Source organism: Zeus faber (assembly GCF_960531495.2).
Source record: "Zeus faber genome assembly, chromosome: 22".
NCBI lineage: Eukaryota > Metazoa > Chordata > Actinopteri > Zeiformes > Zeidae > Zeus > Zeus faber.
Genome location: NC_137209.1, coordinates 19,315,010 through 19,340,245, shown reverse-complemented (window position 1 = coordinate 19,340,245; position 25,236 = coordinate 19,315,010). Strand labels below are relative to the sequence as shown.

Sequence of the window (25,236 nt, the reverse complement as noted above, 5' to 3'; positions counted from 1 at the left end):
ATGGATGGATGGCTGGATGGCTGGATGGCTGGATGGATGGATGGATGGATGGATGGCTGGATGGATGGATGGGTGGGAGATGCAGCAATCAAACGGATCCCACATGGGACACCCCCCCCTCTCTTTCCACCTTTCTCTCTACCTCTCCTTCCCCTTCACTCCACCCCCAACGCTGAAAGCCATCCATCCATCCATCCATCCTTCCATCCCTGCAGACTTTTGCTGACACGCTTGCTGGACTGTTTATATGAAGGGCCGGTGCAAACTGACCTTGTACGTTCACCTCCATTGGGTGACTGAGAAAGCAAAAGATGAAGAAGAAGAATAAGGGAAGAAAAAGAAGAAGAAGAAGCAGAAGAATTAGAAAAGGGAGAAGAATGAGAAGAAGAAGCAGAAGAAGAGGGAGACGAAGAAGAAGAAGAAGAAGAAGAAGCAGAAGAAGAACTGGCAGCCCGAGGGAGAGAGGCCTGAGACATTAGTGCTGCGTCTTGGCCGGCGTTCGTCCTTCCAGATGGACACGTCTTATCCTGCACCCCCCCATCCCAAACGGGCGGTAGCGGAAAGGTCAGACCCCACTGCACCCCCGCCCACCATCCACCACACCCCCACCCACCATCCACCCTCCGAGAAGACCCATCCCCCGCAGACGGGCGGCTAGTGACGCCGGGCGTGAAGCCGGGGGAAGGCCGGTCGAGACAGATCGCCCGGAGGCGAGCGCGGGCGGAGGCGGGCGCGGGCGAACAGGCCAAAGACAAGAGGGATGGAGACGGAGAAAGACACAAAAGGGAGGGAGGGAGGGATGAAAGGCGAGGGAGTGGGAGGGAGTCGGACGGAGCACGCCGGTGGTGCCGCCGCGCATGCCAATCGACCGGCAGCGGCGGGCCTCGGCTGCAGACGCGGAAGAGGCACTCGGAGCAAAAAAGTACAAATACCTCCGACAGGAGAAATACTAGAGTGAAATCGAACCAATTGAACTGAATCGACTTTTCCTTTTGTTTTAGGCATTTTTTGTTTTTTTTATGTGAATTTTACGCCGCTTACATCTGTGCTGTGCAGCTGTTCTCCCCTTGGGGACATGAACGTTTTGATTGATTGACTGATGGATTAAAGCACCACATTGACATTTCCACGCCGGAAAAGTATCTAAGTACTTGCCCTTGAATGTATCTGAAGGATTACAAGTAAAAGTACTTGACGCCCTGTTATAACAGGGCCTATGATACGGCATAAAGGATGCGTCACGGTGATTTACGAGGATCTGGGCCTCATCAATCAGTGATGAGCAAGCCCAGGAATCCAGATGTTTGAGAGACGCTGCCCCGGATTCACACAATGTTATGAGACTACACATTTGCAACTATGGATCCTGATAGGTACAAATGTACCTGAGTACAGTAACTCTAAGTACTTGTACTTAGGACTTAGAAAGGCCGGCGGAACTAGATCTAGATCCCTCTGGGCTGGGCGCCTTGCGCCAGGACCCGTGACAAAGCAGCGCTGGCAGCGGCAGTAATAAGCCGGTGCCACCGCGTCAGTCTAAGACCTGGAGCGAGACCGCCAGCGACTGAACATCATGGATGCAACCACTTAGTCGCCCCGGGCGGCGACGGCAGAACAGAAATCTGCACGTTCCTCCATTACCTCCGTTCCTGTTTCGTTTCTCAAAAGCGGGGGCATCACTTTAACCCAGGGATGCGTAACGGGGGTCAAGATGCCCACGACTGGAATCAAGGGTTTCCTCTCTCGTTTTCTCCCGGTTTTCATCTTCATCCCGATCTTCATCATATACAGATGTTTTAATGTTTCATGTCATTAAATGTCATTACAGGCACAGGATGTGATGGTAAATACCATGTGCAGATGATTACCAGCCTGGGAAACAGACCAATCTGCCGCTCATGTTTCATTTGCTCTGCAGAATACGTCTAGCCACCCTCCCATTCCAACACATTTCCACCCGGCCAATCACAACTGTTTATCTGATATGGGGCGGGTTTGATAAGATGGAGATGCAGAGGAGAGCTGTTGAGGCTTTTTTTCATTAACAACCAAGATGGCTGCCACTGAAGTGGAACGCTCTGTTGAATCTGCTATCGGGACAGTATTAAACCAAATGGACGGTTTATTTTCTCTAAAAGGCTTTTGTTGATAACAAACAACGATGTTTGTTGTACTTCGCACAAGATTTGGTCGAAGTTTAATTTACCAACTCACTTGCTCAGTGCTACGTAACAATGATTGGTTGTAGGTCCATCCAGTGCTCTCACTGATTGTAGTCCATTCAATGGTCTGATTGGTTGTAGGTCTATCCAGTGCCCTGATTGGTTGCAGGTCTATCCAGTGCTCTGATTGGTTGTAGGTCCATCCAGTGCTCTCATTTATTGTAGGTCTATTCAATGGTCTGATTGGTTGTAGGTCTATCAAGTGCTCTGATTGGTTGTAGGTCTATCCAGTGCTCTGATTGGTTGTAGGTTCATCCAATTGCGTCCAGAGACATTTTGGTCTGCGCCCGTTGGTAATGCCCCTTGGAAATCGAAAAAAAGAATGGAGAGATTCCAAACTAATACGCATTTGCTTGTCGGTTTGGCTCTGCCAGGCTCGATGATTAGAGGCCTACACACAGAAACCCCCAAAAGTTGAGTTTCTAACCTATGCACGAAGGAACACTCTGGAAATTGAACCTGCTTTTTGAACACATCCATACTCTATTTTCTAACCCCAATCTCAGTGCATGATCATTGGGAGTCAAACCGTGAGATTCCTGACATTGGAATCCAGTATCGGGAGAATAGCTTCCATGGGGCATTTGCGGTCGCCAAAGAACTTTCTCGCGATCGCCCCGTTGAAGCTTATGGATAAGGTTTGGCTGACTAAGGAGTTTTCCTTTCAACTGTAAAACCACAGAAAACAACAGCTGAGCAGAGTACGGAAACACGCTTCAGAGCCGTATCAAGCATTTAATTGTTAATCACAGACGGGACTAATAATAATAATAATAATAATAATAATAATAATAACAATAACATGTTTATCCCTCTGTCGACTGACACAAGGGCGAAGAGGGGAGGGTGGAGGAGACGCAGCGAGTAATTAAGCTTCTTCCGCCCGGATCCACATAGCGCGTAGGTGGGGGTTCAACGGAGGTGGAGGTAAGCACAGCTACAACTTCAGCAGGCGCTAATTGGTTTAGCGGGTAACCCTGCGGACGCTTTGGCCAAAAAAGTTTGCCAACTGTGACACAATTAGCCTTTTGGTTTACTGTCGTCGCCGGGGTAATTTGGAGGTCGAAGGGTCAGGCAAACACAATTAAAAAAGCCCTGCGCGTTCCACGTCTGAACCGGGGTTTTTTATTTTTTTATTTTTTACTAATAAGCGCCCTAAACGTCAACACAGACACTCGTGGCGACGTTTCAGCGCTCCTCGACCGAGCCGCCGCTCAAGAAAAGATCAACCGCGCAGAGCCGGAGGCAATTAACACCCACGTGTTCCTGTCTTTTCTGTTTATCCTCATTTTTCCTCCCGTCTTTGTCGCGGAAACGTCACTGTTGAGCGCGCGGTGTACGGCTCCAAGCTTCGAGGTCGCATGCGAGTGCAACTTTTAGATGTATTCCGGAAATAAAAAACGGCAGCGCATGGGCCACGTATGGATTGGATTGCTGGAGGACACGCTCCACTTTTTTAAGCTTGACCAAAAACCTGCATATGAAGCATGATAAGTGCTATTTTCAGAGACAAAACACTGTGATTCCTGCAGTGGGGGTATTGCATTGTGGGCCCGTGATGCAGAAAGCTCTAAGCACGTTGCATTCAGACGCACCGAGGATCCCGTCACCAAAAGCACATTGGGAGGTTTGCATGTGACCCTCTTACCTAATGACAAGGCGTCATCATCTGCATACGGTGAAATCATGGTGTCATTCATAACTCTGCTCAAGGAAAACAACAATGGTTACCCCATCTGTAAAAAAAGCCCTGTGCGTTCATCATGAGTATTAATACTATTAGTATACTATTGCTTATGACGTATGTAAATTTATTGTACTAATTGTTCCAATCGACCCGTGAATTAACAACTTGTTTCATAAGGAAGAGGATTAGGGCGGCGTGAAAAAAAAGAAAGAAAATGATATAGGCATGTGAAAAATTGTACTGGAGTTTAGGGCTGCGCCATATGACGATGTAAGACGACAGGAAAATTACCGCCGTGTCTGTATTTTTCATACCGTTTCCATCACCACGCCTGTCGCATCATCAGCGGCAGAACTGCTTCACGGCAACGTTTCACGTTATCTGCACGTGGGAGCGGATGTAATCTTCGGGAAATTACTCACGGACCAAACACCGCGCACGGGGCTTAACAGGAGGGAGAAAAAATAAATAAAAACACCTCCCATTGTTTGTTGAACTTTTTTTTGAAGAGAGCTGAGGAAAAACTTGCGTTACCAAACCAAAGTACTTTTTTGCTTTAGTTCAGTGAATTAAAGTTTACATCTTCAATTTTGCAAATTTGAGAGCTCCGAAAAGGGTCACAAATCAAATTAAAATAGGTTTTAACACGTTTTCATTTTTTAATATAAACTATTTATTAATTTAATATACAGAAAATGTGCTATATCGTGATATATATATTGTTTTCGACTTTTGAAATTACCCATATCCGGATAGAAGATTTTAGCCATATCGCAAAGCCACACTCGAGCTCCAAATTCAGACTTTTTGCAGATGTCAAAACTGACCATTAAAGTGTCCATCAATCTCTAAACTTGAGCGGTAAAAAGTCAGAGTGCGAGGAATGAGTCAACACTTTGAGTTCGGAACAAATACTTTCTTTGAAAAGCGGAGGACTCTTGCAGCCCGCTCGGGTCGAGCAGGCGTTGCCGTCTGGCTCAAGAGGTGCAAAGTCAGTCGGCAAAGCGGTAAAATCTGAAAATGTGAGGTGATGCAACTCCAAACAAACTGTGAGTCAACTCCGCTGGACTCATTCGACAACGGCCGCCCCGTTTAATCCAACCACCCGGTTCAAAATTAGCCGGATGATTCATGTCGCGGCAAATCCGTTTGTGGGAGATTTTCACTCCCGGAAATTGCACGGAAAGGTCCACATCTTTCTGATGACGTCCCGTTGCTGCTACGTTTGTTTTCGTTCCATTTTTGTGTATTTTTTAAAGTGTGAATGAGGGTTTCTACAGAGGTGTCTGCTCAGTTCTGGTCTTTCTTGTCACATCAGAGTGAGTAGAGCTTTCAGGGCATCTGAATGAGAATTGAATGCCTGATTCAAGCATATTCAATTGTTGGTATTTTGTACAGTTGGTACGGCACAATTTGATAAAATGCAAGTATTTTTTGAGTAAAAAGGGGAAGGTATTAATGAAAAAGAGAAGATTAGAAGATTAGAAGTTGATTAGAACAAACTTAACACATAATATGGATTATCGGCCCTATACACGAGTTCTTGAGGAAATAATTAATGATTAAAAGTGATGCAATGACCGCATTGCATTTGCATTCCGCCTAAAGTATTTTTGAGAGCAACAGTTTTTCCACATTCTTCGCCAAAATCAATAATTCTGACGGCGTTAAATGTTGATTTTAAATGTTAAACACTTGAACCTTTCGTTCGTGGCGAACAATTTCTTCACATTTGCATTATACATTTATTTCATTGCTGATTTATCTGGGAGGCTGGGAGTACTTTTGTTATTTTTTTTATACACTTACTTTTTTGTTATAAATGTTTAACAAACAATGCATTTAGTTTGGCTTAATATTTGGGTTGTTGCGGAATAAAAGCTACACTTCTAGGGAAGCCTCCCAATCCCACTACTCACATTTGAAAAATCTCCCTATATCCAACGTGTCAAGATTGGTAGAAGATAGAAAATCAAACTTTGAATATTGAAAATTATTTGGGACCATATTTCCCCGTCTTGTGGTCGGCAAATAAAGTTGGTCCTTTTGGAGTAAGAACAAATTCAAGTTCAAGTCGAAATTCAAGAGATTATTTGTCAAATTTGTTTACAACTTATGCTGATGTTAAGATGACTCATTCAATCAGGCTCCCGTTCAGATTTTCTTCATTGGAAACGAGGGGCTCAATTGGAACAAAACGCCCCTTTCACCACAGCGCCGGGTAAAACTCTGAAACTGGCTCCACAAAATTCCTCCTCCAAAATTCTGCCACGGAAGCCGCTCAAATCAAACTTCTCACATCATCCTCCAAATGAATATTTACCATCTCTCCACGGCCGTGACATCTGCTGTGGATGCTGTAGTTTTGACGCGCTCTCGACTGATTCCCCAGCCCAAGACGTGATGTGATGCGGGTGCATTCCAGGAAGCGAGGAGGCCAAACAATTTGGGCTTTTTCCAGACTTCATTACATTATTTTCCATGGCACTGACAAGCACAGATTGATAACGTGCATCTAATCATAAATAATGTGAAGGGCCCTAAACTATTGCACGGATTGTTTTGAGTATTAGTGTGAGCTTGGAGTAGTTTCGAGACTTGTAATTCAAGAGGAATAATGGTCGAAAATCTTTCAAAATGAGGAGTGGTCGTGGTCTATCTGCTTAAAGAGAATGTGAGCACCCCTGGTCTATAATCTACCTTTTGGCTTTCTACCATGTCAGGAGGGGAATAGTACGATTTTGAAAATACAACGTCTCGCCGCATTTTGGAAACAGTGGCAGTTCATGACATTGGTAATGGCAGGAACAGAATTTTGCTTGGGGCTGCAGAGTGCAATTCAAGTTGTTTTTGTCTTTATTTATGCTTCACACTCTCAATGTCTTCCACGACTAAAAGTCTTCGGAATAATAGCATGCCAAAAATACCACGGCTCTGCACCAAAAAAAAACCTATCCTGCTCACCGATACAATTGGATAAAAAAAAAAAAAAAGGTGATTGACACAACTACAATCACTGTGAAATCTAGCGTTCCTAAACAAAAACACTGGTTCATTAGAGAGATTATTCTGCACAGACAGGAAGTCTAAAACTACGCACACAATTAAGCAATGGAGGAAAGGCATTAAAAATATAAAGATTAGTACTGCTTTTGACCTCTTTGCCAATAGTTTGCAGAAAAAAAAAGAGAAACTGTGATCTTTAGACGAACCAAATGCCGATCAATGCCCCCATCTTAGTTTCACAACTGTGTTTCCAATGTTAGTCTATTTGTGAAATTAGCTGTATTTGGGATAGGGTTTTGCATATATATATATATATATATATATATATATATATATATATACACACAGTATATATAGGGTTTCCGAGTATATTCAAGGGAAAAGTCAGTATTTTAAACCCATCCTCCCATCATGGTGCTTTGGGCTGGGAGCGTTCTTGCGGGTGTAAACTAATAAATAAATTGAAATAAATGAATAATTTTTTAAATGTTGCGTATTACAACAAGAAAGAATACATGTCTTTCACCAACCGATTGATGGGAAGGTCACCATCTACTTCAGGCGCTACAGGTATTTCTGAAAATATATCTATTTTTCGATTATCTGAAAATTAACCTTAACTATAATTCATCGCTATCCTTCACATTGACTCAAAGGACCACTTTGCATTGATACAGGGGCCACATCTGGCTCGCGGGCCGTCAGTTTGAGGCCTGCGTTGAGTCCATTCCGCTCAATCAATCTCACTCCCAAAACCGCAGACTTTTCCCCCCCACTATTTTTCAACCCTTCCAGCCACAATTTCCACCATTCCACCGGCCCTCACGTTGGTTTTTCAGGGTCCTCTGACCTCCAGCGGCCCCCAGCCATCTACCAGTCCTCCATCCCCCCCTTGCCCCAACCCCTCTTCATATCCCACCATCCCCTCCTTTACCCTTGCCACTCGCCTTGAACCGTGATCCTGAGGAGACGTGACGTTGACGGACAGATCAACCGACGGCTCTCCATTGCACCCCCTCCACCCATGCCTCCACCCTTCCTCCACCCCCACCTCCTCCTCCGTTTGCCCTCGAGATCTAGAGACTAAACTCAGCTGCTTCTAATAACGGCGCAGAATCCCACCATCCTCTCATCTTCTCCTCTTCCGTCTACCATCCATCGCTCCCTGGTGTTCAGATCTCTCACTTTTGATTAAAACGCTCTCCCTTTCCAGCCCAATATTGGAGGAGAGAAAAGAAAAGAGGAATAAAAAAGGAACAAGAGAAGAGCCCGGAGCTGTGAAAGTGAGCCGTGGGAGCCGAAAGAGCGTCTATCTTTAATAGAACTAATAGCTGTGCATTATTGAAATCAAAACGGATCTTTGATGGACTCACACCAAGTCTGGATCTGATTCTCTCTCTCTCTCTCTCTCTCTCTCTCTCTCGCTCTCTCTCTCTGACTCAAAGAGGACCAGAGATTAATGGGGAGATTAGCAGCTTAATGCCCCTCGTATTGACTCCTCATCAGCTCCTCTCAAGCGAGTCGTACATGAGCGACGTAAATAAAAGTTGTCTCGTCATTTCGTCAATCATACCGTGTTCCCCCAAAACCCCGTCCTGCATCGACTCTTAATTGCGCTTTCATACAAGTTTGAGTTTTTCGTTTTTTTCTTGGTTAACTCGACTGTCGTGGGAGCGTAAACTTTTGACTTCATTTATTTCTAATTCTCGCCACTACACTCACCTGAAACACTTCCAGGTGCTATTTATTATTAACGGTCATTATCAGATCTGAGAACCGACGGCTAATCGGCCGCCAATGACCAATCAGAATGGAGCATTCCACAGAGCCAAGGTGTAATAATAACAATATTGTGTAATATAGAGTTGGGAATGATGAAACCAAACTTTCTTTTCCACTTAAAGCGTTTCTGCCTTTATGCTTTACACACCACCCACCATAGCCACTAATCGAACAGAGCCCCGTGTCAGAAAAGCAGCTCCCGACCAACTCTGGCGTCAAATCATTCTTGTTTTTTTCCTCTTTGCTTCGTATCGCACGGAGTCAGGCGAACGGATGAGCGCGCGCGTCCGCCACAAAGACCTTGTTTGCGCCGGTTTACCACTTTAATCATAATTGGAATGTTGTTCAGTCAGTCCTCCGTCACACGCTCTGCCTTTCAAATTATGATCGATGTTGCCGTGGACACTGGCGTCCTTAAAATTAATGGCTGGAATTTAGCGCTCGCTCTTAATGAGCCGCTCACCCTAATTAATCAACTTCCAAAGGTGGCATTTGGTCAATCGTCAATAACAGGGGGCGCAGGGGGGCGGCGTAGGAGGAAGGAGTTTGAGTTCACCTGCTTTATTTGGACTCAAAAAACGCTGAAAAGGGGTATCTTAAAAGCTTGTCGTCATGGGTGTCATGGTATTTGAGTCTATTTGTGGACCAAATTCATTAATATCATTGTGAGGTACAGTGTAAACAAATGTGTTGAAAGTTATTTTGCGGGCAACTTGTTTTCAACTCAGTATAAATAAGACGAGTGTCCACAACCTCAATGTCTGCAGGTTCCTTAAAAAGTCTGGGTTTTTTTTTCCAAACATTAGGCCTAAAAAGTCTTACATTTCTATTTCCGAAGTTTTAATTTCAACATTAACATTTTGTCAAATCTTATTTATCCATATAAATAATACAGAATACAACATATTTTCGTTAAAAATCTAAATCACACCCAACTCACTTTATACTTACTATCTACTTGTTACTTACTTAATATTTAAATGTATTCCACTTTTCCAGCAAACCGTTCTCACAGTTCATAGAATCATCTGGTTCATAACATTTTAAGCCTGTTTCCACCTTTATTGAATAAGAGAGAGACGTTTTGTCCAAAAATCTGTCTTAAGATAGATCGAAATTTTACGTTAAATTGAATTCTTAAATACCTGCTGACACCCTGAAGAAAGACAAGGCTTGATGAGGTTGAAATGTGGCATTAAACAATATTTTTAGAGGACGATTAGAGCATTGGGGAAGATGATGATGATTATTATTATTATTATTATTATTATAGGAAAAAAATAATAATAATAATAATAATAATAAATGTATGTTTCCATAAGACCAAACTTTAGAGCATTCATTCCAACTAGTGATAGATTGACATTGAATCCAAACAAAGCTTAAACATATGGAACCATCAGTTCAATGGTTCAGTTTTCAACTTCCTTATATGGAAAGTGATATCAGGTCCGTCATTCTTTTATAACATCACAAGTAGATGGAATAGCGTACGCTTCCATTTAGTCGTTGTGACACATATTTACATATCGCCACACATGGGCCACTTATAATCAAAAGCAACTTTTTTTTTCCCCATGAACTAAAAATACTGTAGATGTTTCAGTCGTGTTTCCTACGTTTTGAAATGGTATTCTCCTTGATGTCGCTCTGCGTTTGTACTTTTAATGCAGGAGGACTCTAATTATCACCTCAGGCCATGTTGACAGAGATTCTCATGCACATTTTGGCTTTTGCTGAAAGCCATTTTTACAGTTCAGAAGAGAGAAACCAAGTTCCTGTAGAGCTTCTATTTTTAATTTTTATTTTTAGATCTTTTTGATGCCGTTTTAAAGGCAAAACTGATCTTTCTGCTTTAGGAGTACCAATGATTTCAAAGACTTTTAATGTATGGCTTATATTCCGCAATAAATTTGGGAAAGGTTGTATATAGGTGTGTATATATATATATATATATATATATATATATATATATATATATATACACACACACACACACACACACACACACACACACACACACACACACACACACACACACACACACACACACACACACACACACTATATGAATCATGATAAGAAAATAAAAATAAAACCAGCCTTCATCCAAATTGCTCAACTGTAGGTCACATGAATAGACCTTATGCTTAATACAGCTATTGTTGCTCAGCCCATCATAGCCCCAAGAGGCACCTCATCTTTTTACCTAAGTAAAAGATAAAGTTTGGAAAATGAACTTGGCTATAAACTTGGCTGTTTGCTTCATTGCTTTTAGTGTTGGCCCAGAAAATTCAAATGGGCTCCAAGTTCGTGGTTTTATTTTCCCATTTTTCACATATAAATAGTGGCTGTTTTTTTTCATATTTTTGAGAGAAAGCCCATTTTACTCAGTGTCTTGTTTTCCTGCCCAAGGGTATTCCATGTGGGAGCCTGGCCATGTTATTTCACCCAGGCAATGAACAATAACACACACACACAAATATATATATATATATATATATATATATATATATATATATATATATATATATATATATATATATATATCTTATGCATGAACTCAAGGTTTTGCATAAAGATTGTTGCTTTTTAGCTTTCAACTCAAAGGATAATCAAGGCAGCGGTTCTGTTCTTTGGGCCGCGACCCAAAACCTCTCGGCAGAAACTTAATTGTGGAGTGAAACAGATTACATGAGGACGGAGACTTATTCTGAACCAGTCCTACAGGTGTCACTTTGCTGCCAAACAAACAGTGGCCGCCAAGGCCAAGTTGGCGTGGGGACGTGTTAATTTTCGAAGCTGATCTCCTCTGCCTCCTTTGCTCTCACCTCATCCTCATTTCCAATTCCAATTCCATTAAAGAGATTTTGGGGAACTTTTCACCGAAGTGTTTCTTTACCACTCCCTTGACTTCCATGGCTTCCAAGAATATCAACAAACTACTCCCTACTGCAACATACTACTCCATACTCCAACAAACTACTCCATACTCCAACAAACTACTCCCTACTGCAACATACTACTCCATACTCCAACAAACTACTCCATACTCCAACAAACTATTCCCTACTGAAACATACTACTCCCTACTCCAACAATCTACTCCATACTCCAACTAACTACTCCATACTGCAACAAACTACACCATACTCCAACAAACTATTACATAAGCCAACAAACTACTTCTTACTCCAACAAACTACTCCTTACGCCAACAAACTACTCCATACTCCAACAAACTACTCCTTACTCCAACAAACTACTCCATACTCCCAACAAACTATTTCATAAGCCAACTAACTACTCCATACTGCAACAAACTACACCATACTCCAACAAACTATTCCATAAGCCAACAAACTACTTCTTACTACAACAAACTACTCTTTATTCCAACAAACTACTCCATACACCAACAAACTACACCATACCTCAACAAACTACTCCTTAATCAAACAAACTACACCTTAATCAAACAAACTACACCATACTCCAACAAACTATTCTATAAGCCAACAAACTACTCCATACTCCAACAAACTACTCCATACTCCAAAAAACTATTCCATAAGCCAACTAACTACTCCAACAATCTACTCCATACTCCAACAAACTACTCCAACAAACTACTCCTTACTCCAACAAACAACTCCCTACTCCAACAAACTACTCCCTACTGCAACAAACAACTCCCTACTGCAACAAACTACTCCCTACTCCAACAAACTACTCCCTACTCCAACAAAGTACTCCATGCTCCAACAAACTACTCCTTACTCCAACTAACTACTCCATACTCCAACAAACTACTCCATACTGCAGCAAACGACACCATACTCCAACAAACTATTCCATAAGCCAACAAACTACTCGTTACTACAACAAACTACTCCTTATTCCAACAAACTACTCCATACTCCAACAAACTACTCCAACTCCAACAAACTACTCCATACTCCAACAAACTACTCCTTAATCAAACAAACTACACCATACTCCAACAAACTATTCTATAAGCCAACAAACTACTCCTTACTCCAACAAGCTACTCCATACTCCAACAAGCTACTCCATACTCCAACAAGGTACTCCATACTCCAACAAACTATTCCATAAGCCAACAAACTACTCCTTGCTACAACAAACTACTCCTTACTACAACAAACTACTCCTTATTCCAACAAACTACTTCATACTCCAACAAACTACTCCAACTCCAACAAACTACTCCATACTCCAACAAACTATTCCATAAGCCAACAAACTACTCCTTGCTACAACAAACTACTCCTTACTACAACAAACTACTCCTTATTCCAACAAACTACTCCATACTCCAACAAACTACTCCAACTCCAACAAACTACTCCATACTCCAACAAACTACTCCATACTCCAACAAACTACTCCTTAATCAAACAAACTACACCATACTCCAACAAACTATTCTATAAGCCAACAAACTACTCCTTACTCCAACAAGCTACTCCTTACTACAACAAACTACTCCTTATTCCAACAAACTACTCCATACACCAACAAACTACTCCCTTCTTCAACAAATTACTCCATACTTCGACAAACTACTCTATCGTTTTGCCTTGGACTTTAATTTATTCCTCAGCAATTATTTTCAGTTTGTAAGTCAAACATTCACTCTTTTGCCGGAGTGTGGAAGAGTGACGTAGTGCCGTGGGATTACATATTATATGAAATATTTTTGGAAATATTTTCGGAAACACTGGTTTGTACTAAAAGGGGGAAATGGTGTTTTATAGTTACTTACTCGTACACTTGGAGCTGGTAGCACTGGCTGCTGAGGAACAGAAACTCCCAATCTGGACCATAGTCAATGGTCAGCTTTGTCTTTAGGTCACTGTGAGGACAGAAAACAAAGTATGGAAAATAGGCATACATTAGGTACATATTTATAATAATAATAAAAAAAAAAATACATATAAACTTTTTCATAAAAAACTATACATTATTGTTATGTAGCACCTACTCCCTAACGACAAAAGGATGTATGTTGTATTTAAATACTGTTGCCGTGAAATTATTATTTTTTGAACATGTTTAGAACCTCTGTCTGGGAAATTACCATCCGCAAAGAAGGTACAATATTGTTTAAAATAGGTGGTGTTGAACTTGTATATTGTTTTTTTGTATGAAGTACTTGGTTTAATCATATGTTTTAACTTTGACATAAGGAGACGTGTGTTTTCTATGTAATTTGTGTGTCAATTACGGAACCCTGAACCAGGCGGGGCGGGGCCGTCAGCTGTTGTAAATGACTAATTTGGAGCAGTGTAAAGAGTAGAAATGCTTGGTACCAGCAGTGTGTGTTTTGGATATATATATATATATATATATATATATATATTAGGTCCATTTTCCAATACATCATCTGCAAGAAGTGATGGTTCATTTGCTGCCTAATGCATCCCACCCCTTGACAGTTGCCATTGGAACAAGATGAATAATGCTATTCACTTCACCTGTCACTGGTTTTAATGTTGTAGCTGATCGGTGTATGTTTATATATATATATATATATATATATATATATAATAATTATGAATATATACATGTATACCCTCTATGATTATATTATATTATATAATATAGTATTCTATTGTAAATTATTATAAAGATATATAGAAATAAAAATTTTTTTGGGGGGGGATTAATAATTCAGTTGTCATTATGTGTTTTCCATCCGCTTCATTGATCGGATTTGACGTCAGGTTTTAACGGCTTTTCTCAACAACATCCGGAAGGTTAAGCCGGAGAGGGCGATACGGAGGAGTCGGAAAATAATTGAAAAATGACAAGCAAAAGGACAACGGAGAGGCTTCGTGAGGAGGAGCGAGTGGTCAAGGAAATGGAACATCCCTTGAAAATCTATACTTTGAGACGTGAGGGCTGAAGGTTGAGCTTGTTACCTTTTCAAACTAACAGGTTCTTTGTCTCAGCAACTGACTGAGTGCAGAGGAAAAGGAGAAACATAGTGACTTGGTCAAATATGAGTGTCTTTACAGTATATATGAATATATAAATACATACATGTGTATATATACTGCAAATATACTACATATATATATATATATATATATATAGCTGTCAAAATGATTCAAATAATGACTATTCATTAATCGCATGATATTTATATAGTTCTTTGTTGCAAATTTACTCATATTTGACCATCAATAAGCTGCTATCGTTCTCCTTTTCCTCTGCACTCAGCCAGTTGCTGAGACAAACGAGCCCGTTTATTGTACATGAAACACAATATAAAAAAAAAATGGAAAACAAGAAAATCAATATAAATCTCGACATGAAACATTCATAATTTGGCTGCGGCCCGCGTGCAATTCCTAGGGGGACCCTAGGGGGGCGCGGACCTCAGTTTGGGAACCCCTTGGATAATAACATGGAGTCGGTTTCTAATCAGATTGTTGGTTGAAAAGTGTCGTAGCCAGAGAGGCGCTGCACTTTGAGAGCGATGTGGTGTAACGTTGTGGACGCTCCCTGAGTGCCGTGGAAACAGCCACAACAACAGCGTCAAAATGTTCAAATGGCTGATCACAATAACCTCCTTTTCATATTCAGAGCACAGAATCACTAATGGGGTCAACGACAGGTGAGCGGCGGCCATTTTCTCCTGGGACAGGGATGGAGGGATCAGAGTGTGTGTGCGGGTGTGTCAGTGTGTGTGTGTGTGCGTCTGTGTCCGTCTGAATGTCGGTGCATCAGTGTGTGTGTGTGTGTGTGTGTGTGTGTGTGTGCATCAGTGTGTGTGTGTGTGCATCAGTGTGTGTGTGTGTGTGTGTGCATCAGTGTGTGTGTGTGTGTGTGCGTGTATGTGTGTGCGCGTGCGTGTGCACTTTCTCAAATTAAAGTTGAGAACTTTTGATTTAAAATTGAAAATGTTAGTTGACATTTATTGCTCTTTGTTCTTCTTTGCAATGTCTTGTTTTGAAAGTAGGAAATTAAGATTCATCCTCCTCCTTCTCCCCTCCTCCCTCCTCCTATTCATCTTTCTCTCCCTCCTCCCCCTCTTTATCCTCCTCCCATTCATCATCCTCCTCCTCCTCCTCCTTCCCCTTCCTCCTCTCCTTCTTCCTCCCATTCATCCTCCTCCTATTCATCATTCTCCTCCTCTCCTTCTCCTCCCCTTCATGCTCTTACTCCTCCTCCTCCTCTCCTCCCATTCACCCACCTCTTCATCCTTCTCCTCCTCTCCTTCTTCCTCTTCCCCTTCCTCCTCTCCTTCCTTTTATTCATCCTCTTTCTCCTCCTCCTCCTCTTCTTCTTCATCCTCTTATTCATTCTCCTCCTCTCCTTCTCCTCCCCTTCATGCTCTTACTCCTTCTCTCCTTTATCCTCCTCCTCCTCCTCCTCCTCTCCCTCCTCCCATTCATCCACCTCTTCATCCTCCTCCTCCTCCTCTCCTTCTTCCTCTTCTGCTTCCCCTTCCTCCTCTCCTTCCTTTTATTCATCCTCCTCTTTCTCCTCTTCCTCCTCCTATCTTCCTCATATTCATCCTCCTCCTCCTCCTATTCATCCTCATCCTCCTCTCCTTCTTCCTCCTCCTCCTCTCCTGCCTCGTATTCATCCTCCTCTCCTTCCTCTTCCTCCCCGCTACTTCCTCCTATTTATCCTCCTCCTGCTCCTATTATCATCCTCCTCCTCTCCTTCCTCCTATTCATTCTCCTCCTCCTCTTCTTCCTCCTCTCCTTCTTGCTCCTCACCTTATCTCCATGCTAGCCGTCTCAAAAGCCTCCTCCACCTTCTTCAGGTCGGCCGCCTCCTTCTCCGCCGCTAGAACGAACAAAAATAAAAACACAAAGGTCAGAGGTTAACGGAGTGAAGACAGGAGGAGGAAGAGGAGGAAGAGGAGGAGGAGGGGAAGGTAAATGACCTGCAGGGGGCAGCAACGTAAACACCAGCTCCACCTCTTCCTCGCGGAGAGATGGAGGGATGGAGGGATGAGGGTATGGCGGGATAAGGGGAGGGAGGGATGAGAGGATGGATGGGGGATGAGGGGATGGATAGAAAGAGGCAGAGGGAGGTAGAGAAGAGGAAAGAAGAGCTGGAGAAGGCAGCAGGTTTTGGTGTTTCGCTCACAACAAGCGGAACCAAGATTCAATTTGTAAAAAAAGTAAAAATTAAAAAACACATTTGCGGGGGATGAGAAATCACCGCGTGGGGAGAATAGAAAAGGAAAAAGATTGAATTTTCAGACTTTTTTTTTTTTTTTTTTTTTTTTAAAGGTTTATGATATAACAACCAAAAAAAAAAGGATTCGAATTTTCCACATTTTTCTTTAAACATTCATTTAAAAATCGAGTGTGAAGTCATCAGCGAAATAACAGTTTTGCTTCATCTCACAATAATTATTATGATTATTATTTTGGGTTTATTGTATAATACTTAAAAGAAAATTTAACAGCAGAATTGTTTAAAATGTAAAAACACAGTAAATTGCAAAAAAGTTGAAATAATAGCTATATATATATATATATATATATATATATATATATATATATATATATATATATATATATATATATATATATATATATCACTATATATACACTATACAGTTTATTACAATATATTAACAGTACAGCATTTTATTTTATACTGTATATATATATTATATACAGTATACAGCAGCGATTCCCAGCATATGGGCCGGTATTGCAAGTGGGCCACCAAATCATGGACAAAACAAATAGATTTTATTGGAAAAAAAAAAGAAATATATATATTAATTACAAATACATTTTTAAATGTCAAACAATGATAATAATTTCATGGTATTTTTTCTTTAAAACCTTCAAAAACGCATCATCACTGATAGATTGAAACTTGCGTCAGGGCGTACTACGTCCAAGCCGGACTACGATGGACGCGCACCTGTGCATTTTTGAACTTGCGCTGACCATCAGAACGGATGGGACGGGCGGGACAGCCCCGCCCCTCAAACAAAAAAAAAGAAAGGTTCGGAGAAAGTACAAGCACTGAACATTTTTCATCGGGATTCTTTTGGGACAGGCAAGACGAAGCCGTTACCGCCGTGCGGGGTGCGTTCCCAGATTTGATCAAACGGGAGCTCTGAAGCCGCCTGGACGGCGCCGTCGCCTCCAGACACAGCGCCAGCCAGGAGACGTCTGAGACGCTTGGATCTTTTCATGATAAACTCAAGGAGCATCGGGGCAGGGGGAGCGTCGGGGCGGGGGGAGCGTCGGGGCGAGGGGAGCGTCGGGGCGAGGGGAGCGTCAGGCGGTTTGGCGTCTGCCACGCAGCACCAGCTCCTCGTGGGGTGACCTCGTACCACTGTGCTGCGGTCAGTCTCAGCTTTACCTTACGAAGGTGACGGCAAAGTTCCATGGATATGAGGTTATTTTCAACCCACCTGTTTTTTTTTGTTTCACCACTACTGCACTGCATGTATGGGAACACATATGGTTGTTAAAATATGCGTCCTCTGAGAACACACTGTTTGGCTCCTGCATTACTTCTGGTGGGATGTGGCCGCCAACACTTTGAGATTTTCAAGTGGGTCGGGAACCGCTGCTATACAGTATATCACTATATATACACTATACAGTATATCACTATATATACACTATACAGTATATCACTATAAATACACTATACAGTATATCACTATATATACACTATACAGTATATCACTATAAATACACTATACAGTATATCACTATAAATACACTATACAGTATATCACTATATATACACTATACAGTGCATCACTATATATACACACTATACAGCATATTACTATATATACACTATACAGTATATTACTATAAATACACTATACAGTATGTTACTATATATACACAATACAGTATGTTACTAAATATACACTATACCGTATATTACTTTAAATACACGATACAGTATGTTACTAGATGTACACGATACCGTATGTTACTATATATACACTATACAGTATATTACTATACACTATACAGTATATCATTATATATACACTATACAGTATATTACTATATATAGAATATACAGTATGTTTCTATATACGTAAACACTATACAGTATATTATACACTATGCAGTATGTTACTCTATATACACTATACAGTATATCACTACCTACCGTATACACTTTACAGTATATTACAAGATACACTATACAGTATATTACTATATATACACTATACAGTATATTACTATAGATACACTATACAGTATATAACGACATACACTATACAGTATATTATACACTATGCAGTATGTTACTCTATATACACTATACAGTATATCACTATATACTGTATACACTATACAGTACATTACAAGATACGCTATACAGTATATTACTATTTATACGCTATACAGTATATTACTATACATATACACTATACAGTATATAACTACATACACTATACAGTATATAACTACATACACTATACAGTATATAACTACATACATTTTATAGTATATAACTACATACACTATACAGTATATTAGGGTATTACATCCTCTGTTCATACTCTACGGTAACTGTGGGATGTTTGAAGACTTTGTCTCGTTCGGGTGAAGCGGAAAACGTCTCCTTGAGGACGGAGTCAGAGCGGGGGATCAACCAGCTCCAGCTGTGATTCGTCAGCGACCGGGGACGTGACGCCAGCTCAGGTCACTTCTCCATCGTTTCAAAAGCAGAGAATCGACGGCAGAATTCTCTGGCCGGCCGTCCAGCGGTTGTATTTGCTGGCGTGCCGGGAAATGCGCAAATGATTTGTTTGTCATTGGCTGAGAGAACAAAGTCAGTTTGCGCTTGAAGGCCTCCACGTCTGGACACACGTCGTATGCCAACTGATCTTCCCCTCGCAGCTTCACGGTCGGCTCGTGCGTGCGCCGGTACGACCACGGCCGACGCCGAACCACCCAGCCAGCGCGCGTTTTGCGGCTCGAGAAAATCGCCGGGCTTCTTGGTCGGCGGATCGGAACTCAGTCCAAAAGAACATTTTGCGACCCAGTCTTTGTTGAAAACCCGACGCTCGCTGTCAATTTTGTCTGCTCCTTTCGTTATGGGTGACGCGCACGTGACGATCTGGCAAAGTGAAGAAGAGACACTTGACGTCAGAGAAGGCCCGGCAATGCGCCATCTGGTGGCACCATTAGTATTACAGGAAAATAACAGTGAAATGAATACTACAAATTTTTATATATTGGGTTGTTGTCTATGAAAATGCCTCGCGGGCCAGATTAGACAGCGCCGGGGGGCGGGGTGGGCAAACTACAGCCTGCGGGCTGGATACGGCCCACGGGCCAGAGTTTGAGGAGGCGGAGGCAGGCACTGCTATACAGTATATTACTACATATTCTACACAGTATATTACTACATACACCATACAGTATATAACTATACAGTACATTACTACACAGACTATACAGTATATTACTACATGCACCATACAGTATATTACTACTGTACATACACGATACAGTATATTACTTTATACACACTAGACAGGATATTAATATAGACACACTAGACAGTATATTACTAAAAATACACTATACAGTATATTACTATATATACTATACAGTATATTGCTATAATTTATATACTATACAGTATAGTACTATATATACACTACACAGTATATTACTATACATTACTCAATATTATTATTTTGTGGGACAGAATTTAAATTGTTGTGTCGAACAATCAAGACGAGCCCAGAGACGAAACACGGAGGAAGCTCCTGCATTTTCTTTTTCTTTTTTTCCTTCTCCTCCGTCAAGAGCGTTTGACATTTTCTCCATATTGTCACCGTTACATCCACTTGATGTGTTTTACTGGTGGCGTGGAGGGAACGTCGCCTCCTCGTAATGTCTTGTTTCCCTTCCTACAGTGCAGACGTAGGGAGCGGCCAAAGCGCTCGCGACGGGCGAGCGATGAGGGGAAGAGAAAAGACTGCGGCTTAATTGTCTGGCGGTCCGCGGTGCAGGCCATTCAGAGGAGGAGGAGGAGGAGGAAGAGGAGGAAGAGGCGGCGGAGGGCAGGCTCGGCTCCGTCCTCGTCGTCGGGGAAACCTCCGTCTGTGGGCGCCGTGGCAACGGGGGAAGGGATGGCAGCGCTGAGTGGGAGGCTGTCAGCGCGGCGGCCTGAATACCAATTAGCATGTTCCTCGCGTGTGGTCTCAGCTGGCCGCCCGTAAAAGATAGCCCCCACCCCCACCCCCGCCTCCCCCTTCACACCCCCACCCACTAGTTTTCCTGCCGACCTAAGCACATATGCGGCGCGTCCGAGTCCGAGGGGCGAGCCGTGATTTCCCCGTTGTTGTAATAGCTTTTTTTATGACACCGAGGCGGGTACAACTGTCCGTAACCCCCCCAACACACACACACGCATTGTATCACACACACACACACACACACACACACACACACACACACACACACACACACACACTATCAGAATGACAGATGACAAAAGAGGAGGAGGAGGAGGAGACCGGCAAGGGCGACTCCTGACCCCTATCAGCAGCCCGGGCATGTATGGAGAGAGAGAGAGAGCGCGGCGGCGATGGATGGGTGGATGGACGGTAATATGGAGAGGAGGAGAAGGAGGTGGAGGAGGTGGAGGAGGTGGAGGAAGGGTGGAGGAGGGCAGGAGGGAGGGAGGGGTGAAGGATATAGAAGACGGAGATGTGCAGACGGAGCCAGAGCGGGGGACTAAGGGCGGAGAAAGAGTAGAAGTAGAGTAGAGGGAGCTAGAGTCCAGGTATGTACACAGCACCACACACACACACTGCACATTGTTATTATTACATTATGACATCATTGTGTTGCATTGTTGTCGTACTCTCATGTTATTGCTATTACTCGCTGCCTTCCTATTGGGCTTGTGTGTTAATGCTTCTGTTCCTGCGACGTTGAGGAGCCCAGACAAAATAATTTGACTCCCTTATGCCTGTATAACGGATGGAACAATAAAGAATCTTCAATATTGAGGCAGACGAAAGGTAGAGTAGAGAAAGAGTAGGTGTAGAGTAGAGGTAGTTAACAGTAAAGGTAGAGTTGATGGAGGTAGAGGTAGAGCAGAGGTGCTTCACAGTATGGGTAGAATGGATGGAGGTAGAGGTAGAGTAAAAGTAGAGTAGGGGCAGTTTACAGTATAGGTAGAGGTGATGGAGGTAGAGGTAGAGTAGAGGTAAAGTAGAGGTAGAGTAGAGGTAAAGGTAAAGTAGAGGTAGAGTAGAGGTAAAGTAGAGGTAGAGTAGAGGCAAAGGTAAAGTAGAGGTAGAGTAGCGGTAAAGTAGAGGTAGAGGTAGAGCAGAGGTGCTTCACAGTATGGGTAGAATGGATGGAGGTAGAGGTAGAGGTAGAGTAGGGGCAGTTTACAGTATAGGTAGAGGTATGGAGGTAGAGGTAGAGTAGAGGTAAAGTAGAGGTAGAGTAGAGGTAGAGGTAAAGTAGAGGTAGAGTAGAAGTAAAGTAGAGGTAGAGTAGAGGTGAGGTAGAGGTAGAGCAGAGACAGTTTACAGTATAGGTAGGGTAGAGGGAGGTATTTTAATGTAAAGGTAGTTCAGAGTTAAGTATATGGATGTAGACAATGGCCTATACGTACAGTACATAGTAGTAGTAGTAGCAGTAGTAGTAGTAGTAGAGTAGGTAGAGTACAGGTACACTAGAGCTGTGGTTGTCAAACTATTATTAGTAGTTTACCCCCGCTAAGATCGTTTTTAAGCTGGGTACCCCCTTCACTGGCACTGTGAGGGAAAAACAGAAAACAATGTATTGTATGTGCGTAATACTGAGAGAGTAGAGGTAGAGTAGAGGTTAAGTAGCGGTAGAGTAGCGGTAGAGTAGAGGCTGAGTAGAGGCAGAGTAGAGGCTGAATAGAGGCAGAGTAGAGGTAGAGTAGTGGTAGTGCAGAGCACGATTCGCGAACGATTCGTTCGTAGTGAACAAATCTTTGAAACGACTCGGAGAGTTGGGAGTCACTTCGGCAAATGAGTCTCTGAAAAAGGGTTTGAGAGTCAAACTGAAAGAAATTACTTAAGACGAAATACAAAAAAAAAAAAAGGGTATTTGGCAGAATACATATTGAATATGATTCTTGTGGGAACTCCGTTCACGACTCGGAGCCGAAGCGGCCCCGCCTCCTCTCGTTCACGGAAGAAGAAGAGAGAACGACTCCTTTTGTACCGAGCGACCCGTCAAGAACCGAATCCCCGAAACGGAGCCGAACCTCTCACCACCAGCGCTGCCTCTGACTTTCAGGGAGAAACTTGTCGATGACTGATGAGTTTCCCTGTTTCTCTCTTTGTGTTCATCCGTCCTCATCTCAAAATATGATTCAGAAAGTCTGCCGTGGCGGCGGCGGCGCAGGCTGTCGGGAGTTAAGGGGGAGGTCAACCGCGCCCGCCTCCCCCGCTCCCCACACACACGCACGCACACACACACACACACTGCGGCTGTGTTGGAGTGTCTGGTTGCATTAGGGCTGTTGAGTGAATAACAGCGGCTGGGCGGAAAATAGCACCGCCGCGGTGTTTTTTTGGACCATCCTCGCCAATCGGAGGCTGTTATTTCCATCGTGCTTCTTCTCCCTCTCTCTCTCCCTCTCCCTCCCCCTCTCTCTCTCTCTCTCTCTCTCTCTCTCGCGTCCCGGCTAAGGAGTGGGACGAGTCGAAATCTGAGAATGACAATCAGTCCATTCAGCAAAACCCGCCCACAATTAAATTGACATCACGCGACGCTCGGCGAACCGTGGGTTCCGCCGACTGGGATCACGTCACCGCTTCAGATTTTCCGCGGCCGCCCTGCCTCTGCCGATGGCAGTGGGACAGGATATCGGGGTGCTGTGGGCGGAGGGCGTCCCTTTCAGCGCTGATTGCGTCGTTAAACTTTAATTAAAGCCCCTCGGTGGCTGAAGGGAAATTCCACGGCGAGACCACATTCCACCCATTGGGATTAAATCTCCCTAACGCGATCTTTGCAAAGGGAGTATGGAGTCAGAGGTATTTGTCGAAATGCTGTGGTGGACATTTTGCCCGACATCAGACGAATCCGTCCCTTTTGGTTTGCGGTGGAGTTGGAAGCTGGTAGATTAGACGGTGTTTGGGAATTTAAGGGAGCTCTGCGTTCATCTGAAATTGTAGGTTGGTGTAAGCCATGTTGCAGGCTAGTTTGATGACTAATAGGTTTCCGATTACATTTCCCCAGTAGACCACATTTGTGAGAGATTCATCAAGATATCGGGAAAGACGTATTTGTCCGGTGAAGGAGGAACAGCAATGAGCAGGTCATGGTGGAGTTGGAAGATCGAGCTCGGACAGTCGTTGGGAATTTGTGGAATTTGCCTTAAATGTGGAATTAATCTGGATATTGTCAGTTTGTACGTTCTGGAAGCATGTTGCGGGCAAGTTCAGTGCTTTTCAGAGGGGTGTGACCTTCGGGCCACGCCCCCCTGAGAGCCCCATTGAGATGAAGGGCGAATCCATTTGAAACCAGCGCGACTAGAAGATGAAAAATGAAAAATTGAATTGAAATATAATTGTTTCAGATTTCCCAGGAAAATTGCAGAATATTTAAAATATAATCACGCGGTGTCAAAAAACCAACAGATTTACTGCCGAAGCCACTTTTTCCCCATGACCAAACGCCATCCGTATGTTATTTTGACCGTTTTTATCATGAAAAACTGGTGGAAGTCCCCTTTACCTGCGGCCAATTAAAGGCGCCGTTGTGCAGTGACGTCACAACATTGACAACAATGCCATTTCATTTTACGCGCTTTCAAAAGACCCCCCCCCCCCCCCAAAAAAAAAGGGTATTTTAGAGACAAAACAGAGCATCTCGCTGTAGCCCTCGTCTGCCATCCCATAAAAAAACATCTCTATCTGGGATGATCTTGGCTCGGTGCCGGGCGCCATTAGCTTCGGGGGGAGAAAAAAAAAAAAAAAAAAAAAAAAAAAGTATTTCACACAGAATTTGGCAAAGCTGGAGATGATGTGAGAAGGGGCTAATTCAGAGATGCCCTCCAACGCCCCCATCCCGAATGGGGTGAGGGAGGAAGGGAGAGAGGGCGAGTGGAGTGAGGGAGGGAGGGAGGGAGGAGGGTGAGGGAGGATCTTTTCAACGTCTTGTGCGAGGGAGAAGGAAGGAGGGCAAAGGAGAGATGGTGAGGGAGGACGCAGGGAGGTATGGGTGAGAGGAGGGATGGTGAGAGAGAAGGAGCCTCTCTCTCTCTCTCTCTCTCTCTCTCTCTCTCTCTCTCTCTCTCTCTCTCTCTCTCTCTCTCTCTCTCTCTCTCTCTCTCTCTCTCTCTCTCTCTCTCTCTCTCTCTCTCTCTCTCTCTCTCTCTCTCTCTCTCTCTCTCTCTCTCTCTCTCCCTCTCCCTCTCCCTCTCTCACCCCGCTCTTTCCCCATTGTTTGAAATGCAAAACACAGCGACTGAAATGAGGGAATGGGACACACTCCTCTACTTCCTGCTGCTGTTAATTATAGGAGTGGACCCAAGCAGCTT

At 43.1% G+C, this 25,236-nt stretch overlaps 1 protein-coding gene across 1 annotated transcript in view; it reads right to left on the bottom strand.

Annotated features, from left to right (window-relative positions):
* LOC307247520 (glucosidase 2 subunit beta-like) overlaps window positions 1–25,236 on the bottom strand; it is a 226,374-nt gene that overhangs the window by 112,433 nt on the left and 88,705 nt on the right. The window contains exons 11-12 of the mRNA XM_080023681.1: window positions 16,455–16,524; window positions 13,487–13,576 (exon numbers count right to left, since the gene is read on the bottom strand). Coding sequence (XP_079879807.1) covers window positions 13,487–13,576; window positions 16,455–16,524 — 160 coding nt within the window. The remainder of the gene's footprint in view (window positions 1–13,486; window positions 13,577–16,454; window positions 16,525–25,236) is intronic.